The 16,843-nt window shown below is 43.4% G+C and overlaps 2 protein-coding genes and 1 long non-coding RNA gene across 4 annotated transcripts in view; 1 reads left to right on the top strand and 2 right to left on the bottom strand.

Annotated features, from left to right (window-relative positions):
- Window positions 1–42: 42 nt before the first annotated feature.
- On the bottom strand, window positions 43–9,481 carry sp4 (sp4 transcription factor). Its single transcript, XM_088329034.1, has 7 exons — window positions 8,937–9,481; window positions 8,692–8,762; window positions 7,825–8,160; window positions 5,651–6,821; window positions 5,277–5,475; window positions 4,996–5,195; window positions 43–1,473 (listed from the first exon to the last, which is right to left on the bottom strand). Exons 1-7 carry the CDS (start codon window positions 8,941–8,943, stop codon window positions 1,241–1,243), a joined length of 2,217 nt encoding a protein of 738 aa, XP_088185160.1. The 5' UTR covers window positions 8,944–9,481; the 3' UTR covers window positions 43–1,240.
- LOC148371127 (uncharacterized) lies at window positions 8,921–14,280 on the top strand. Of its 2 annotated transcripts, none has more exons than XR_015849769.1 (2): window positions 8,921–9,385; window positions 13,028–14,280. It is a non-coding gene; the product is annotated as an uncharacterized LOC148371127 (long non-coding RNA). The 2 variants fall into 2 exon arrangements; XR_015849768.1 differs by having other exon boundaries at window positions 8,921–9,735.
- Window positions 14,281–15,388: 1,108 nt separating this feature from the next.
- Window positions 15,389–16,843, bottom strand: part of itgb8 (integrin, beta 8) — a 47,314-nt gene continuing 45,859 nt past the window's right edge. Inside the window, exon 16 of the mRNA XM_088329033.1 lies at window positions 15,389–15,556. Within this exon, the coding sequence (XP_088185159.1) occupies window positions 15,446–15,556 (111 nt within the window). The 3' untranslated portion in view covers window positions 15,389–15,445. The remainder of the gene's footprint in view (window positions 15,557–16,843) is intronic.

Below are 16,843 nucleotides of genomic sequence, written 5' to 3'. Positions count from 1 at the left end.
GTTACAAACTCCAGCAAAAATATGGCGGACACGGAGAGGTAAGACTTTTCAAAATCACTTTATTGTCTCGACCTTGGGGTTTTTATTTCATTTTTGAATGATTTCACTGACGTTTGTACAAAGCAGTTTTAGAAATTCTTCATAAGCCTTTAAGGCTAACCTGGCAAAAGGGAAACGATTATCAAATGTAATGGTGAAGAGCAGAGTTTTAGAAAAAGATGTACAAATGAGATGTCGCTAGAAAATATGAAAGGAAGAAAAACACCATATATTACTACAAATCGGTTTGGTATCAACTGTTTTTTTTTTCTCAAAGGGTTATGATTCAAAGGGACAGTGTGTAATATTTCAAAATTTGCTAGTGGTACAAAAAAAAATTCAGTAAGAAAAAAAATTTGAACAACAGGCAAAAAACATGATCTGTCATTTCAATATTATTTTTACATGGCGGAGTCTGTACCTAATAGTTCTTGTTGCCACAGTGTGCTCATTTGGCACTGAATTAAAAAAATACAGTGCCATCTAGTGGTCAAATATTACACAATGTTCCTTTAAGGGGGGAAAAAACATGCCGTACACGACTTTAAAATCGACACCCACGCGCACAAATACGAGTCCAGCAAAAAGGCAAAGAGCACAAATCAAGGAGAATAAATTAGCTCGACACAGTCAATCGGGGGAGGGGTTGGCTTTCAAAGCAAATTCTATAAAATGGCGCCTATTTTTTTTTCTAAATAAGACTGCACGCACTGGACTAACACCGAGCGACGCCACCAGAAACATCTCACCACCACACTAACGGCCTAAACATCCCCGCCCCCTTTTCAGCTGCTCCAATCCCGACGAGGGGAAGAGTGTGCTCTGGTTTTCTTTCCCTGACGATGTAAACATGTTCCTCTAGATTGTCGTAAAGTATTGCTTTCACCTCGCGTCGTAGAAAGCTAGATTGTTTGTTTCCGTAGAAACCTATCGGGGTTTTTTTTTTTAATGGCCGCTGCCGCAATAGGAATGCGTAATGTAGAAATTCTGTGCTTTTTTTCACCCCTCCCCCTTTTTCTTTTTGTAATAGTTCGTAAAGGAAAGCCACACCTGCGTGGCACAAAAGTAGGTAGCTCCTCCTCGTGACAACAGTCCCGTACCTTGATTGACCCTCATCCCTGTCTGACAGGTAACTGGTACGCAACTCTGTGCATAGAGATAGATTCTTAGCACAATTTTTTTCAAGCAGAAACAATGGCCTTTATTCAAATTCTTCCTCTTCCAGGTGATTAGAGGTGGTGGGCGTCTCTGGTTCGGAATCGCGCGAGAGTGTCGCCACGGCGACGATGCGAGGGGACGCCTCCGTGTTGTCGGTAGTGATGATGGCCACGGCCGCCCCGCCCTTTTTGTTCTGGTGGGTTTTGATGTGCTTGGAGAGATGGTCGCTGCGCATGAAGCGCTTGGAGCATTCGGGACACTCGAAGCGCTTTTCACCTAACGGGGGACAAAAACACGATTAGAGTTGATTCGATTATAACGTCAAAACTTGTGTTTTACATGATATATGAATGCTAAGATCAATGATTAGCTTACTTATAGTTAAATAACTGTCGGCAAAAGCTAGCTAACGCCTAAAGGGAGCTGGCTTAGCGGCAATTCATTAGTTGGACTTGTCTGCTAGCTAATGCTAACGCAACTATTTTACTGATCCAACTGTAACTCATGCTAGCAAGACCAAAGTTAGAGTGAGGGAATTGGCTAACGTTGGATTTGTCTATTATCTTTAACTATTATGCTGTTCCAACTTTAACTAAGGCTAGCACTAAGCAAACGTTGAGTAAAATGTATTAGCTAATGTTGGACTTATGTTTGCACCCGACACATTTTTCTGATCCGAATTTTAGGTTAGCATAGTTAACATTGCACAAATGCAACTATTTTACTAGCTTGTGCACACACACATCTATTTCACTGATACAACTGTAACTTGGGTTAGTGCAAAGGCATTAGCCAAACAAGTTCAACTTACGCTACATTTCTATCTGTAGAATATATGCACAGGCAAAAGCGAGTGGACAGCTACAACTTCACAATAACTTTGCTCAAAGCTAGCTTTAGGTAGATTCAGTCAGCGAGCATAGTAGATTTAGCAAAACATAGCAGACAAATCCTATTTTGGCAATTGACTTCACATTAACCCTGCTTGCTGCTAGAATGGTAACATTTGTGACACTAAAATAGACTTTTCTGCCAGCTTGTGTGAATAACTAATTGTGGGTAACGACTTCACGCTAACGCGACATTTCTGTCAGAAGAATTGTTTAGTTAGCATACAACCCTGGTACATGCTAACCTTAGTTACATTAGTATCAGGATTTTTTAACCATAAGTAAAATGTAGCTAATGACTTTATGCTAACCTTTTCTTGTGGTGCTGGCCTTAAGTTTGATTTGTATCAGCAGTAAATTGGGTTAGCAGACAATTTTACTGAAAAATGTAAGGCTAGCATTGAAAAAGGTTATCGTGATGTCATAAGCTAAAGCCGGATTTATCTACTATGTTTTGCATAGTAAACAACCATGCTGCTGATTTAAATTTAACTAAGGCTAGTGTGCGGTCATTAGCTAAGCTTGGACCTGAATGCTAGCTTATGCTAATGCATTTATTTTACTGTTACAAATGAAACCATGGATCGAATCTAGTAGGGTCAGTGTACAATCATAGTTACGGTTGAACTTTCCCCTATAAAAACATCTTAATAATAATAGCATAAAAATACAAAGTTGAGATTCAATTCAACTTTTAACTACTCTCTAAAAGAAATTAGAATCCAACTCGCTACTGCCACTTGTGGCTGATATACAGAATTGCACAAGTCATCCCATGTGGAACTTTAGTTAGCAATGGTGCCAATTTGCCAACAGGGGGCTGCTTGAGCGGTCATTTATGTATTTGACTATACAGTGGAACGTCGGTTTTCGAACGGCTCTCAGTTCGAACAAATCGGAGTCCGACCAAAAATTTCGAGAAATTCTTGCTTCGCTGTTCGATCGAAAAATCGGAGTTCGAACGCCGGTAATGCGTGAGTGCGTACGCTAGGATGCGATGCTGAGCAGCGTACGGGTCTAGATGGCTCTTTTCATGACCAAACAGTTATCGCGTGCGGACGTGCTTCGTTTTGCTTTTGCTTTTAATATAGGTGTACCAAGTGTTTTAGCCCCTAATTATGCCTCCGAAGAAAGTCAGTGCAAGCAGCAAAGTTGCTACAGGTGAAAAAAGAAAAGTAGTGCGCACAACTATTGCATTTAAGAAAGAAATAATAGCAAAATGTGAAGGTGTGCGAGTTTCCGATCTTGCTATACATACAGCATGGCTTCTGCTGAGCACCACAAAGGTAAGAAATCCTATTCATAATTATTTTCTTTACCCTTTGTTTTTACACGTTCATGTTAGTCTGGGGGGGCTCCGCCCTGCTTTATTCCTGGACCCTGGCTATTTCAGCTGAAAATGAAAATCTCCATTCTAATAATAATTATTAATTAATAATTTCCTTTGTATTGTCATTCTTTGTAACAATGTACACAGAACGAAATGTCGATACACCTGACCCGTTGTAGCGAGTCGGTGCAGCCGCAGCCAGAGGGCGCCGCCATTATACCAATTAGGTATGTCTCGGTCGAGGCGCGAACCAGCGACCTCCCAGTCTCAAAGCTGGCACACTACCATCTAGGCTACTGAGCTGGTATTCTGATCCCTGGTTAAACATTCAAGGTAAACATTCAGGGTGTTGGTACGGATTAAAACGATTTACATTATTTTTAATGGGAAAAATGATTTCGGTGATCGAACAAATCGGTTTTCGAACAAGGTTCTGGAACGGATTATGGTCGAGAACCGAGTTTCCACTGTATCTTGGTTGTAATAATTAATGAAGGGAAGTGATTCTGCTGTTCATGCCATGACTACAAGAAGGCAGCACCAGACGCAACCATTACAAATATGGCTGGGCTGAGCAAAAAACAGCGCGACAGCTTTTTGTATCCAGCTTGTCAAACAAAACTGGTCAAAATGTCATGACAATTGTAAATAAAGTGCTACTAATAACATTTGATGCAGATTCTGCCCCCGTTCGTGTGTCTACAATAACAACAAAAAACATCAAATGTTATTTTACCTTCATTTTGAAAAGAAAAAATACTAATAGTCTGTGGCTTACAATCAGCTGTGGTCTGTGCAGCCCTTTGAGACTCCTTGTGATTAAGGGCTTCACAAATAAACATGACTATAATAAACTAAAGGATGAATATTACTGCAGATATCTTGATAGCCCTTAGTGGGGGTTGGCTAGAGTTAAGTACACACTCACATTTTTGATTCATTCATTCGACTTCGCTCTTCCCAACCTAAGACGGAACATGAAGTCCACAGCACGACAAGGGGTGACACTTGTTTACTCCCTCCGCATCATATACATCTGTCATTTTTAACCATCCCTCCCACACACACTTGCATCCATTAATTGACCAACCTCCCATCCATTCAACCGTGCTACACATATACTACAACTATACAAGAAAAATCTAACTGCAGTTATACTAAAGGTAAATATCAAATTTAGTGCTTTAAAGACATACCTAAAATATATGTATTTGGTTTTTATATATGTGTGTGTGTTTCAAAAAACTACAAATATATGACAATTCTATGAAAATATAGCACAAAACTACTAAAGTGCTAAGTGAATACAACTACTGTACAGCAATACTACAAAACTATCAAATGTATTCCTTTATATGGTTTTATTTCAATTGTGTTTCAGACCAATTTGATGAAACTAATTGTTTAAAAACAAATATAACACGTAGATATCTGCATAAATGAGAAAATTGGATCCGTCTCCAGAATCAGCCCCTTATCCAAATGTTTGAACCCGATAACAGGGTCACCGCTTTTACAGGACAGCAATTTTCTAACTGAAAATCAAGAATATCTTTGTCATGACTGAGGTGTACGCACCTGTATGTGTCCTCCGGTGTCTCTGCAGCTCGTCGCTCCTGGTGAAGCGCTTTCCGCAGAAGATCCAGTTGCAGACGAAAGGCCGCTCCCCCGTGTGCCAGCGCAGGTGCGCTCTCAGGTGCGAGGTTTTGCCATAAACCTTGCCGCATCCTTCCATGTGGCAGATGTGCTGCTTCTTCTTGGTGGGGTCGCCACTGTTCCTGCGCCGGAGGGCAGGAGTCTTAATAGAGCTGCGATGACCCACCCCTTCTCTGCCATGGTCTCATTCACGAACGTCCTACCTGGCCTCTCCGTCTCGACAATTGGGGCAGGAGCAGGCGACTCGGCGGAGCCTCTTGCTGGGGGGTCCCTCCTGGTCCGAGGAACTCTGCACGGATCCCAACTGGTCCGGACTCATTGAGGAACTGGACGCCACGTTGCCCACGGTGACCGTCACGGGGGAAGACTGAACTTTGACTCCCTCTTGCCCTTGCGGTTGACCTGTTGGTGAAAGGTGGTAGTCCTTACTAGTCTGTATAAATCTCGTTTGGAGGTTCTGGTGTTGCAGTCAAAACCATATTTGTAGTGAGAATACTTTTTCTGAGCCTGGTACCAGACCGAAACCAGTCTTCAACTGAAACACAACCTGGATTATATTGTAATCAAATGATCTTACCCTGTAAACCAGTTATCGTAAGGGGAACCCCCTGCACCTGAACGCCGGCGCCACCGAGGCCCGCGATGCTGACCGTCTGTACGCCGGATCCTGGGTTGATTTGAGCCGTGCTCAGTGTCAGGGGGGTCCCACCCAGGGAGAGCAAACCCCCGCCGCTCACTGTGGCCCCACCAGTCACTGGTGCCAGCGTGAGCTGCTGTGGCATTGTCGTTCCCAGGCTACCCTGTAGGGAGACGCCACCTGGGAGCTGCAGCGTTTGCCAGGCGATCTGCCCGTTGGGGGACAGGGTCGGTGTGCGGATAAGGACTTGGGCTGGATTCTGGAAGGCCTGAATGGGCTGCAGGGTTTGACCCGAGGCCAGCTGGAGAGTCTGAATGTGCTGCGGCTGCTGTTGTTGCCCTTGGTTTTGACTCTGTGGTTGCAGCTGGATCTGCTGCACCAACTGGTGTCCCACTTGGCCCACAATCACCTGCTGAATGGTTCCCGGGGCGTCCATCTGGTTTTGGACCCCGTTTGCCTGATTCTGACTTTGAGAGTCCGCTTCAGCCAGTTGTGCTTGGTTTTCTGTCGCCGTTGCCTCCATCCCTGCGGAGATCACCTGCGTGTCACTCGACAAGCAGTCGGTTTCAGCCGCCGAGGTCGGCACCGCCCCCGAGACCGCTGCCGTCGTCATTAACTGGTTGCCGCCAGCAACAGAAAAAGTACCATCTGCCGATTGGATAAGTTGCACGGCCCCGCCTCCTCCGACGTTATTGATGACCGGGAGAGCCAAGGTCACGCCACCGAGGTTGATGGGTACAGTTGTCATGACCGGAGTCTGAGATCCTTGAAGAGTCTGCAGCTGCAAGGGAAACGACTGCGCCGGGCGGATTTGCAGGGGCACCGTCTGATTGGCCGTACTTGACAGGATTGCCGGCTGGTTGGCCGGTTGCAGGATGGCCTGGGCTTGGCCCGGCCCCGGACTTTGGATGAGCTGAAGCTGCTCCGGCAGAGTCCCGATGGATGCCTGCTGGGTTGGGTTGATGTGGATCTGTTGCCCGTCTGCAGTCTGAAGGTGAGGAATGACTTGGTACTGGACTCCGCCTCCAGCATTGGGCAGGTTCTGGACCTGGATTATCTGGAACTGCTGCTGATTGGTGGCCATGCTGTTGGTGCCAGCTACAGCTTTCACCTTCACAGTGGAAAAATAAGCGAGGAGAATGAAAACAAAATAATGCTCATATCAATATAGTGAACCCTTGTTTTTTCCCTTTATTTTGAATTTGGGTCGCTCAGCAACCAGAGCTTCTAATCAACTTCTGAGGGTTTAGTTTTCACACTGGAGCCAAACTGAGGATGGGTTTTTACTTTCTGTATGTGGATTCTGACACTGCATAGCATGGGTGCAACTGCAAATTTTAGTATTGCACACACACACACTCCAGATTGAGCCACACTCACCTGTGGCAGTCCAGCATGTCAATTGGTTTAGTATCTGATTACAACCTATTCTGTACTACAGACCGGTCTAATATCTAACAATATTCTGGCAGCCCAGCCTTAATGATAACAATAATAAGCCTCAATCCATTGTCGAATCACAATACTAGAGGTTTGATCTCTTTTTGTATTGTGTTCACTTTTTCAATAAATGATTTTAATCATGGCCCCACGTATTTAACAATGTGGTATAGTGAGTAAGAACAATGTGATGATGAGATTAAAACTGAAGCCTGGTCGTACTGTTGTCTACATCCCATTGTTGCAATTTAACGCTCTGACCATTCTGATCTAGGTTTGCTTTCTGTGCAAATACAGTAACCTACTATTGTAAATCCTTGTGTATAGCGCACTCAAACTCAAGAAAAAATACAGAGTAAGCAACAAAAGGCAACATTTTTATCTTTCTGCTCAGCCCGGTATAAAAACACTCGCGGCCCAGTACTGGTCCGCAGCCCTGTAGTTGCAGACCACTGCTTAAGTGAACATACACTAGTACCACGGCGCAATTTTTAGTTAGTCACATAGCTCCAGATTGAGTCACTTTGTTGTGTCAATCCAACATGATAATGAATTAAGTATCTCAATACACTTGCATTATACGAACCGATGTCTGTACTTGCGGGTAAATTGGTCCCAGAAACTAGTCGACATACAGGGATTCGCCGCATATCAGGAAAAAAAGCATCCCTCACCTTACGTCCAGGCGAGCTGTCGTTCGCAACGGTCGCGGCGACCGGCTGGTTGTTGTTCTCCTTAGCCATGCCGGACGGCGCCGTAATAATCTGCCACCCGTTGCCAGTGAACTGAGCGGGGAGCAGTTCCAGCTGTTGGGGGACCAGGGCCTGGCCCCCGGACGCGTCCACTACGATCTGACCCTGGAGCTGGCCCGCTTGGAGTTGGATCTGACCGGCCGGGAGCTGGATCTGCTGGGACCCCGTCTGAACTTGGGTCCCCTCGCCTCCGCCCTGCCCTCCGATCTTACTGCAGGTGGCTGCCAACAGCGCCAACGGAGAAGGCTGGGAGGAATCCTGCCGAGGACAAAGTAGGAGCGTGAGAAGAAACGGGGACCGCCTTTTACTCCCCCGAAAAGCCAAAGGGTAGGGACGGACTCGACTTTTTCCGCATGCAAATACGCTGGGACACGAGAAGGAGAAAAGATCATGTTCAGAGGAGAAACACAGAGCTAGGTGTCGGTAAGAAGTGGGCGGTGTTACAGGAAGTGAGTGGGTGGGCGTGAGAGAAGCTTTTCTCTTCTCTCGACGCCGGCAGAAAATGCTGCTCGTTCATAGGAAGTAGGTCGCAGGCGCAACGCGGCAGGTTGATTTTGCATGTCCCGGATCATCATCATTTCTTCAGAAATGGAGGACTCGCATCGAAACCGAACACAGAATTTTAGCAATCTGACGCGATGCAAAGTGACAATCGGGGGACAAAGTGTGACAAACGTGCAAAGCTTCTCATGATGCTAGCACGCAAGCAGGAAGTGCGATTGTCAAGAGGAACGCCCCCAGAGGTGTCTGGCCGGCTGGGGGCAAAGTAGTCAAGTTCCTTTCAAGTACCTGCGATCCAGAATGTTTCCCCTTTTTTAACGCTTTCCCTCCTTCAGTTCCTGATGATTCCTTCTTGGAGTCTGGACAGGACAAAGAAGATGCGAGGACATTTTTAAAAAGTTTGAAAAGCAAAAGTCACAAACATCATCAGGTGCGCTTTAGTGGTAAACAATGGTGCTATTGATCATTACCCGTAAGCTTTCTATCATTTGGACAAGGTAGGCGGAGGAGACTGGGAGGATGAGGATACCTACCACTCATAACGCATGAATATACCAAGAGGGAGAGGGTGTAGTTGACGGTAGAAGGCCGGCCGGCCGGGAACGGAGGACGGCCTATACGTCGGAGCTGTGGGCCGTGGCGGATGTGCCCGTTTTCTCGAAACCACCCACCGTCCAGGAAGGGCGGTGCCAAGGGAAGACACAGTCCGACTCCTCCTCCCACTTTCCCGGGTGAACAGATAACGGAGGGGGGAAAAAAGAAGCTCCCCACCCACCGAACGAGGAAGCTACCGCCCCCTTCGCGCGCGCGTCGCCCGTCTCCCGAGTCCGCTCGTCGGCTGCGCTCGCCGCAACGGTCGCGCTGTCACCGAACAGGCCCACCCACTTCCATTGAAGCAGCAGGACAACACCCCCGTCGGTCCGCGGGCAACTCCCGCCGCGTCGTCGCCGTCTGCAAGCTCGCCGAAAAGAAGCCAGCGGTCGTATGAAATCCGATTTTTATTCTTTCATACTTTCATTTTTTTTGATGCGTGCTTATGAAAGGGGGATACGGCTGTGGCTTTTGTGGGCGGACACGCTCCTCCCACTTATTCAGATTGGTCGATGGGCTTTGGCGTGCGAGGGTTCACATGGGAGTTGTATTTTGTGGAAGCCTCGCCTCCTTCGACGACTGTGGGGAGGCACGACTACATTTCCCAGAGTAAACCGGGGCTGCCTTTGCGAGGGGCGCTCGTCATGGTGGTGTGAGAGCGGCGGGAGGGCGGCGACTGTTATGTGAGGGGCTTTTAATGGGGAAGAGAGGCGCGACTGAAGAATGGACATCTTCATACAGGTTTCTGATAACTATATTCACTCTTCCATGTTTCTCTATATTTAGTATTCAGGACAGGGGTGTCCGAGGGTATTTTTAAAACGAGAGTAAGACAGAACAAAAGAGAGACAGAAAGGGAGAGAGAAAATAAAGAGAAATGTGTAAAGAGAAAAAGAAAGGAAAAAAAGAGTAAGAAAAGACAAAGGGTGAAAAGGGAGCGAGAAAATATGTAGAGAGAAGGAAAGGGATAGAGAAAAGAAAGAGTAAGATAAAAAGCAAACCGGTGAGAAAGAGAAAGAGAGCAAGAGAAAGGAAAATTGAGCGATAAAATGAAAGTGACAAGAGAGAAAGGAAAGAAAAAAGCAAGAAAGAGAAAGAAATGGAGAAAAAGGAAAGAGGGCATGAAAGAAGCGATTGAAAGAGGAAATGGAGCAAAATACATAAGGAAAGAGGGAAAAAAAAGGAGAAGATGCAGAGCGAGTAAAGGTAAACAGAGATAAAGAAGGGTAACAGAGAAAAATAGGAGAAAGAGGTAAAAAGGGAAAGGGGCAGAGAAAAAGAAGAGAAAGGGAGATGCAAAGAGGGGGAGAGAAAAGGAGGAGGGAAATGGCACAAAGATAAAGAGAAAAATAAATTGAGAAAAGGGAAAAAGATAAGACATGGTAAGAAAATGGGAAGAGAAAAAAATGAAATAAAGAATAGAACAATAAGTCAAAAGAAATAGAGGAGAATAAAAAAGAAGCAGGGACCAAGAGAGAAGTGGAAAAAAAAACAAAGAAAGAAGAGAGATACATACAGCTTTTGCTTTGCGAGTTTAACCTTAACCTTGCTTATTTTTTTCTTATGCTTCTCTAAGTGTTGTCTCGCATGCTAGATTCAATCCCTTGGAGGGCCAGATCTGCCCCGCATGTTTGACCCCTCACATTTGTGAAAAGTTGGATATTCCGTCATTTTTCTTCTAAACATGTTACTTAATAATCATATAACGTGGGGGTCTCAAACTCACTTGACCAGGCTGAATGGTAAATGGCCTGCATTTATATAGCGCTTTTCAAGTCAATGAAGACCTCCCAAAGTGCTTTACAATGTGCTTCACACTTACCCATTCACACACACACTCACACACCAATAGCGGCCATGCAGCCATGCAAGGCGCCGACCTGTTTATTGGGGGCATTAGGGATTCAGTGTCTTGCCCAAGGACACTTCGACATATAACAGGGAGGAGCTGGGAATCCAACCTGCGATCTCTTGATCCCAAGACGGGCGCTCTACCTCCTGCCTCTCTCTTTTTCACTTTTTTTTTATTTTTCTTTCCCTTCTCCCTCACCCCCTCACCCTCTCTCTTTGCTTCTTTCTCTCTTTTGCTCTTTCACACTCTCCCTTCTCCCCCTCTCTCTCCCTTCATATATCTCTTTCTCTTCACTCCCTCTCTGGCTGTCTGTTTTTTCTTCCTCTCTTTCTTTTCTTCTCCCTTTCCCACTCTCTTCATCTTCTATATACTACTCCGTCCCGCATGTCATTTTTTTCGAGCTTGTGGCCGCAAAGCTCCTCTACTTGCATCCTTTAGAAAGAATCTATAGTGTTTGTTTAGTTTAGTCCGAATGTGACTCGTCGGTCAGTTGCTAGCCTCCTCCCACAAGCAGCGCAAATTGCGGCGTCGCAGCCAGCCAAGTAGCCCGCCCCTAGGCCACTGTGCGCAACGTTGCTGGGCAACGAGGGTTGGCCTGGAAAGAGGAGGTGTGGCTTTTAGCCAAATTATTCAGTACGCTTTGTTCATTTTGTTTTTAGTGACTGTCGGCTTAAATAATGAACCCACATTTCTTTCCCTATAAGACTGAAAGGAAAAACACGGGTGAAAATAATGGATGTTGTTTTTGTTCATCTGAAAAAGCAAGACTCGATGGACATGATATTCATACGTTGCACCACTGGAGGGCGTCATACTCTAGCTCTTTGAACTGAATTGTCTATTGTCATTGATAACGTGGTAAATATTGTTAGCAACGAGATTGGACACGACACTCCGGATAAACATGCAATAAAGACTTTGAAGAGAAAAGGTATGAAAATAAATATTTACAATGTAGTGCTTGGAGATTGAGTTGGATAGAGTTGGTCGTTAATGAGGTTCGTTTTTTGAACATAAATGCTTATGGGTATATCCCTTGACCACTAGGGTCGCATGGGCACAATTTCTTGTGGTGTCTGTTGGGCACGTACAGCCTAGTGGCGTCCAACACTCTCCAGGCCAACACATGTTTCCACCCGGTCTCGAACCGGTGGGTGCATCTTTATTAAGTAGATAACCAATTAAAGCCCTGTGTCTATTATTAGGTTATTTCCAGACTATGTTTACATCTGTGTCATTTACTCATTGGACATCGCCGCAGAAATTTGCTTTATTCTTTTAATGAACAAAAAACAAGTCATGTTTGCTTACTTTAATGTTTTGTTGTTTTGGTGCAAATATTTTGGTTGTTAAATGGACAGTGTGCAATATTTAGTACCTCCTAGTCAAACAAAAACAAACCTAGAAAAAACATTGATTTGAATAATGGGCGAGAGTACAAGAACTATCATACCAACTGTTAATTTCTATCATAAAATCATTTTTACATAGCGGAATCAATATCTCGTAGTGGCCACCATGTTTGTCTGTCATCTTGCTGCTACACTGTGCTCATTTGGCATAGCATCGGACAATATAGTTGCTTCAAATATTACACAATGTACCTCCAATTATTGGTTCATGTTGTTTTGAATTGACTGGTATTTTTTTGTGCTGGGCCAAAACTAACTTAACTACTCCTTTCCTTCCTTCCTCATCACATCTCTGTCGCTCTTTCTCTCTCCCTCCCTCCCTCCCTTCTAACTAAGTAACTACTCTTTCCTTCCCTCCTTAAATACCTCCCTCCTTCCCTTAAAACACTCCCTCCATTCCTTTAAACCTCCATTCCTTCCTTTCTTTCCTCCCCCTTCCTTCCTTCTCTTGTTCCATCCTTCCTTCCAACTATCTACTCCTTCCTTCCCTCTGTCCACCCTCATTCCCATCCTCCCTCTCCCCTTTCTTCCCTCCCTCCTGCTTTCCACCCCTCCTTACTTCCTCCCTCCCTCAAAGGAATGATTGAACAAAGTATTAGTTGTACAGTCAATTGATAGATCATTGGTCGATTAATGATTGACTAATTGTTTGATCGAACAAACTATCAATCGATTGAACTGGCCATCACGATGCTGTATATTTTAATGAACAGCGAATGAGTCAATGTTTACTTCCTTGTTTTGTGCAGTAATGTCCCCTTTTTTTCAGGTGACACGCGCTTGGAAGCTGTGGCGTCAGTGTGTCTACCTTTCAACTGCAAGACAAAGAGATTTATGATTGACATGAGTCTTGCCAGACGCCTCTCATGTATGTGGGCTGACTCAAATACTCACTAAACCCCTCTCTCGTTTGTTTATCGGCAAGATTAAAGACAGGATTGTGTCTTGTGTTCTGGATAAAAAAGACCGGAAGACGCTGTCGGCCATGACACAGAAATATTTTCCATCTTTGGATTCAGCGTTTCATAAGAGCTTGCAGAAGTCATAAAACGTGTATTTCAGGATAGAACACTTACTGTATATATGAGGTGGGTAAACAAATTGCGAGAGAGAGGGGGATTCTGTTGCAAACTTTGCACGGTTGTTATCTGACATTGCTCCGTAGGCATGTGCTAGAAAAACCAAAAATGTCTGAAATGGTCAAAATGTGAAGTTGTTATTGTGTAATAAATAAGCAAATGGATTGGATGTGTGAAAGAAATGTAGTTATACGTGAGAGAGCATTTCAGTTAGGTAAAAAATAGTAATAGTACTTGAGAGAGGATTTCAGTATGACGTGTGATTGTGAGTGAGAGCCTTTGAGGATTGTGAGAGAGCATTTATTCATGAGACGGATAAAAAACGTGCGAGTGGAACGGTTTGATTTCTGTTTGATATGCTCGAGAAATCAAATTTCATTTCGTAAATGAGGAATATTTCAGATGTCATATGAGAGATTGTATTGTGTTTCTGTGGGAGTCAAATGTGAGTATTAAAAAACATGAGATTTTTTTTTTCTTCCAAGAAAGAAAATGACTGCATTCTTCATTGTATTGTTTTTGTGTTGTGTACATGAGATGAATATTTTCAGTGAGTGTTCTTCTGTAAATAATGGGAACAATCCACCAAGATGTTTATTTCATTTCAATTTTTGTTTTCGATTACTGCGTGGTCGTTTTTTTCCCTTCCACCAAACATGAATCTGAATGAGAGCATGAATACGAGAAAGGAGATATGGCTACGGGCAGCGCTACATCTACCTTGAACTTCAAGTGAATTCTGAGTGGAACCATGTCGTGAACATGAATTGGTTTTCGAAGTTTGTTTGTTTTTCTGCCGCTGCGAGAGATTTTAGGAGTATACACTTTTTATACGAGTGAGAATGTTTTAGGGGTTAATGAGAGGATATTTTGGTGTATGTAAATTATTATAAGACACGTTTCAAGATGTGATGGCAATAAATATATTTTTGAGCAAAGTAAACGTTTTCGTACTATAAAGACATTTTTTTGCATGAGTGGGGGTTATTTACGCAGGAGAGGTTATTTTTGTGTGACTTTTGTGTGCGTGCGTAACTGCCAGGGAGGAATTCTTTATTGTTGTGTGTGAGGTTTCGGATATGTGCGAGAGGCTGTATGTGTGAAACCATCATTTTATTCTAGCGATATTTTGGGTAATGATGAAAATTGTTGAAGGGAAGTTTTTTTTTTTGTCTAGGGATGGGGGAGGGGTTTTGACCACTAGATGTCGCTGTATTATGTAGTGAAAAAACCCAGAGCTAAAAAGTAAGAGGGAAAATACACCGTTTTCCCTTCTCATTTTTCCCCCAGCCTTTTGTGAATGAAAGAGAAAAAGAAAAGAAGAAAAAAATCGAAGTAAAAATTACAGAAAAAAATCGAAAGTGAAAGAAACGGAAAAAAAATCAAAAAAGAAAAAAGAAAAAGAATATATCAAAGGAAAAGGGAGAAAAACAATAACCAGAAATAATAAAATCGAAAATGAAAGAAAGAAAAACAAAAAGAGAAGAAGAGAAAAAAGTGAGGGAAAAATGAGAAAAGATTATAACAAAAGAAAGAAAAAGAAAAAGGAGGAAATAAAAAGAAGAGACAAAGGAAGAAAAAGTGAGGGCAAAAATAATGAGAAATGGAAAAAAGAAAAATGTAACCAAAAAAATAAGAAAAAGGGCGAAAAAGAAGGAAAAAAAGACAAGTGATTTTTTTAGGGGTACATTTAGCAACAAGAAGGCTGACAAATGTCAACTCCCTGTAAGTGATGCTTATCTTATGTTTCTTATGATTCAAACACATATTTTGTTTTAAATAAATTGTGTGTTTCTTTTTTTTGACTAATACACGTTGTACCTTTAAGAGTTTTGAAATATGTGTGTAAGGATGTAAGGAAGTAAGATAATTTTAGAAAGAGCCAAGACTTAGCATGTTAGCATGTCTTCAGTTGAGCGAGAGAAACTATTTCTTTACCTCAATAGAGCCTTTTTGGAGAGGTGTGAAGTTTTCTCTCCGCTCCCTGAGTTTTGTACCCTCCCTCACCCCGATTATCTTTGAAGCGGAGTGCGTTACATCTTCTCCGGCTTTGAAGACGACGTCCTTTAGTAGACGAAAACCTTTTCCAGTGTTTCTAAGTCCGACCATTAAGATCTGAGATGAGGGGGACCTGACCTGACTTGCCCACCGTCCGCAGTTTGACGCCATCCCCTCGTTTGGGGCCGTCTGCGTATGTTGCTGAGGCCTGAGGGATTTTGCTGGGGAGGAAAAAAAATGTTTAATGTTTGACAGGGGAGCATCAATAATAAAAGAGTGGCTATGAAACCACTTTGAAGCGGCAGTCAGTTTGTTTTTTTCATTACTATTTTCTCTCTCGTAGCCCCGATTGTTGCAATTTGTGTGAAAATAGCTTAAGGTTTCCGGCCAATTTAACAATGGGTTATTTCTTGAATACCCCCACACCGACCTCCCTGCTCCTTTAACCTTTAAATGAGAGAGGGGGGGTTTATTGTGGTATGGTTGAAGGGCAATATGTGGGCGGAGCGATAGTTAACTAAAGCTATGGAATAAATGTGAAGGTGCGGGGTGTTAGAATGCGTTGTAATCAGGGTTCGTTCACCTTTTCCATGGCCAAATTCAAGCACTTTTTAAGGACTTTCAAGTCCAATTTTCTAATCTCTCCAGTAACATTTAAAGAGAAATCTAATGTGAATCATGTATTTTGCAAAGCCAAAAATAGATCTGCGATTTATTATCTTGCGTGTACATTTATCAAACACATATGATTTTAGATCTTGCGTAAATAGCGAATATATTTGTGGATCTGAAAAATAGGTTAGAAAATATTTGATACAAATCTAATTTACAGTAATATGTAGCCTACATTTTTAGTTGCAGGAAGTTCTTCCCAATACAATTTACCACTGGGAAACGCTACCTTCATTTTTGGCATGGCCCATATTAAATGTCCATAATTGCTTCGTAATATTTGCACCGATACAAATTTCATAGTGTCCTGTTTAGGTGAAGCATGCACCTGTTGTCTTGGGCGCGACCCGTAGGGGGCGATGACTTTTCATGGGACAATGCCGTACAAACTAATGCCAGCTGCCAGTAATCACGACAGAAGATGAAATGCAATGGCAAAGCGAAGCCACCAGAGCAGGCGTGGTGGCGTCATTTTTTAAGCAGACTTGTTTCTTGTTTTTTTTTTCCCATTTAATGCGCAGTTTACCGATTCAGACTGCCAAGAAACACGGTACCAAATTCAAGCATTTACATGCACTCCACTCACAATTCAAGCAATTTTTAAACCTTGAAAATACATACATGTTATTATTCAAGCATTTTAATTATTTCAAGAACGGGTATGAACCGTGTGTAACCATTGTTTAAATCTTATATATACGATTAGACCTTGGGGCAGCACAGGAGCGCAGTGGTTAGCGCGTGTGCGGCAAAGATCTGAGGTCATGAGAACAAACCTTCCTGTGTGGAGTTTGCATGTTCTCCCCGTGCCTGCGTGTGTTTCCTCCGGGCACTCC

Source organism: Urocampus carinirostris, chromosome 2 (genome assembly GCF_059441175.1).
Source record: "Urocampus carinirostris isolate Australia breed hairy pipefish chromosome 2, RoL_Ucar_1.0, whole genome shotgun sequence".
Lineage (NCBI taxonomy): Eukaryota > Metazoa > Chordata > Actinopteri > Syngnathiformes > Syngnathidae > Urocampus > Urocampus carinirostris.
This window is presented reverse-complemented; position numbering and strand designations above follow the sequence as displayed.

Bases quoted from the DNA above. Each gene is read 5' to 3' on its own strand.
- sp4 (XM_088329034.1), bottom strand. The intron at 6,822-7,824 runs GTGAGGGATGCT...TCCACTGTGAAG, and splicing joins ACAGCTCGCCTGGACGTAAG to GTGAAAGCTGTAGCTGGCAC. The intron at 5,476-5,650 runs GTAAGATCATTT...TTTCACCAACAG, and splicing joins TACGATAACTGGTTTACAGG to GTCAACCGCAAGGGCAAGAG.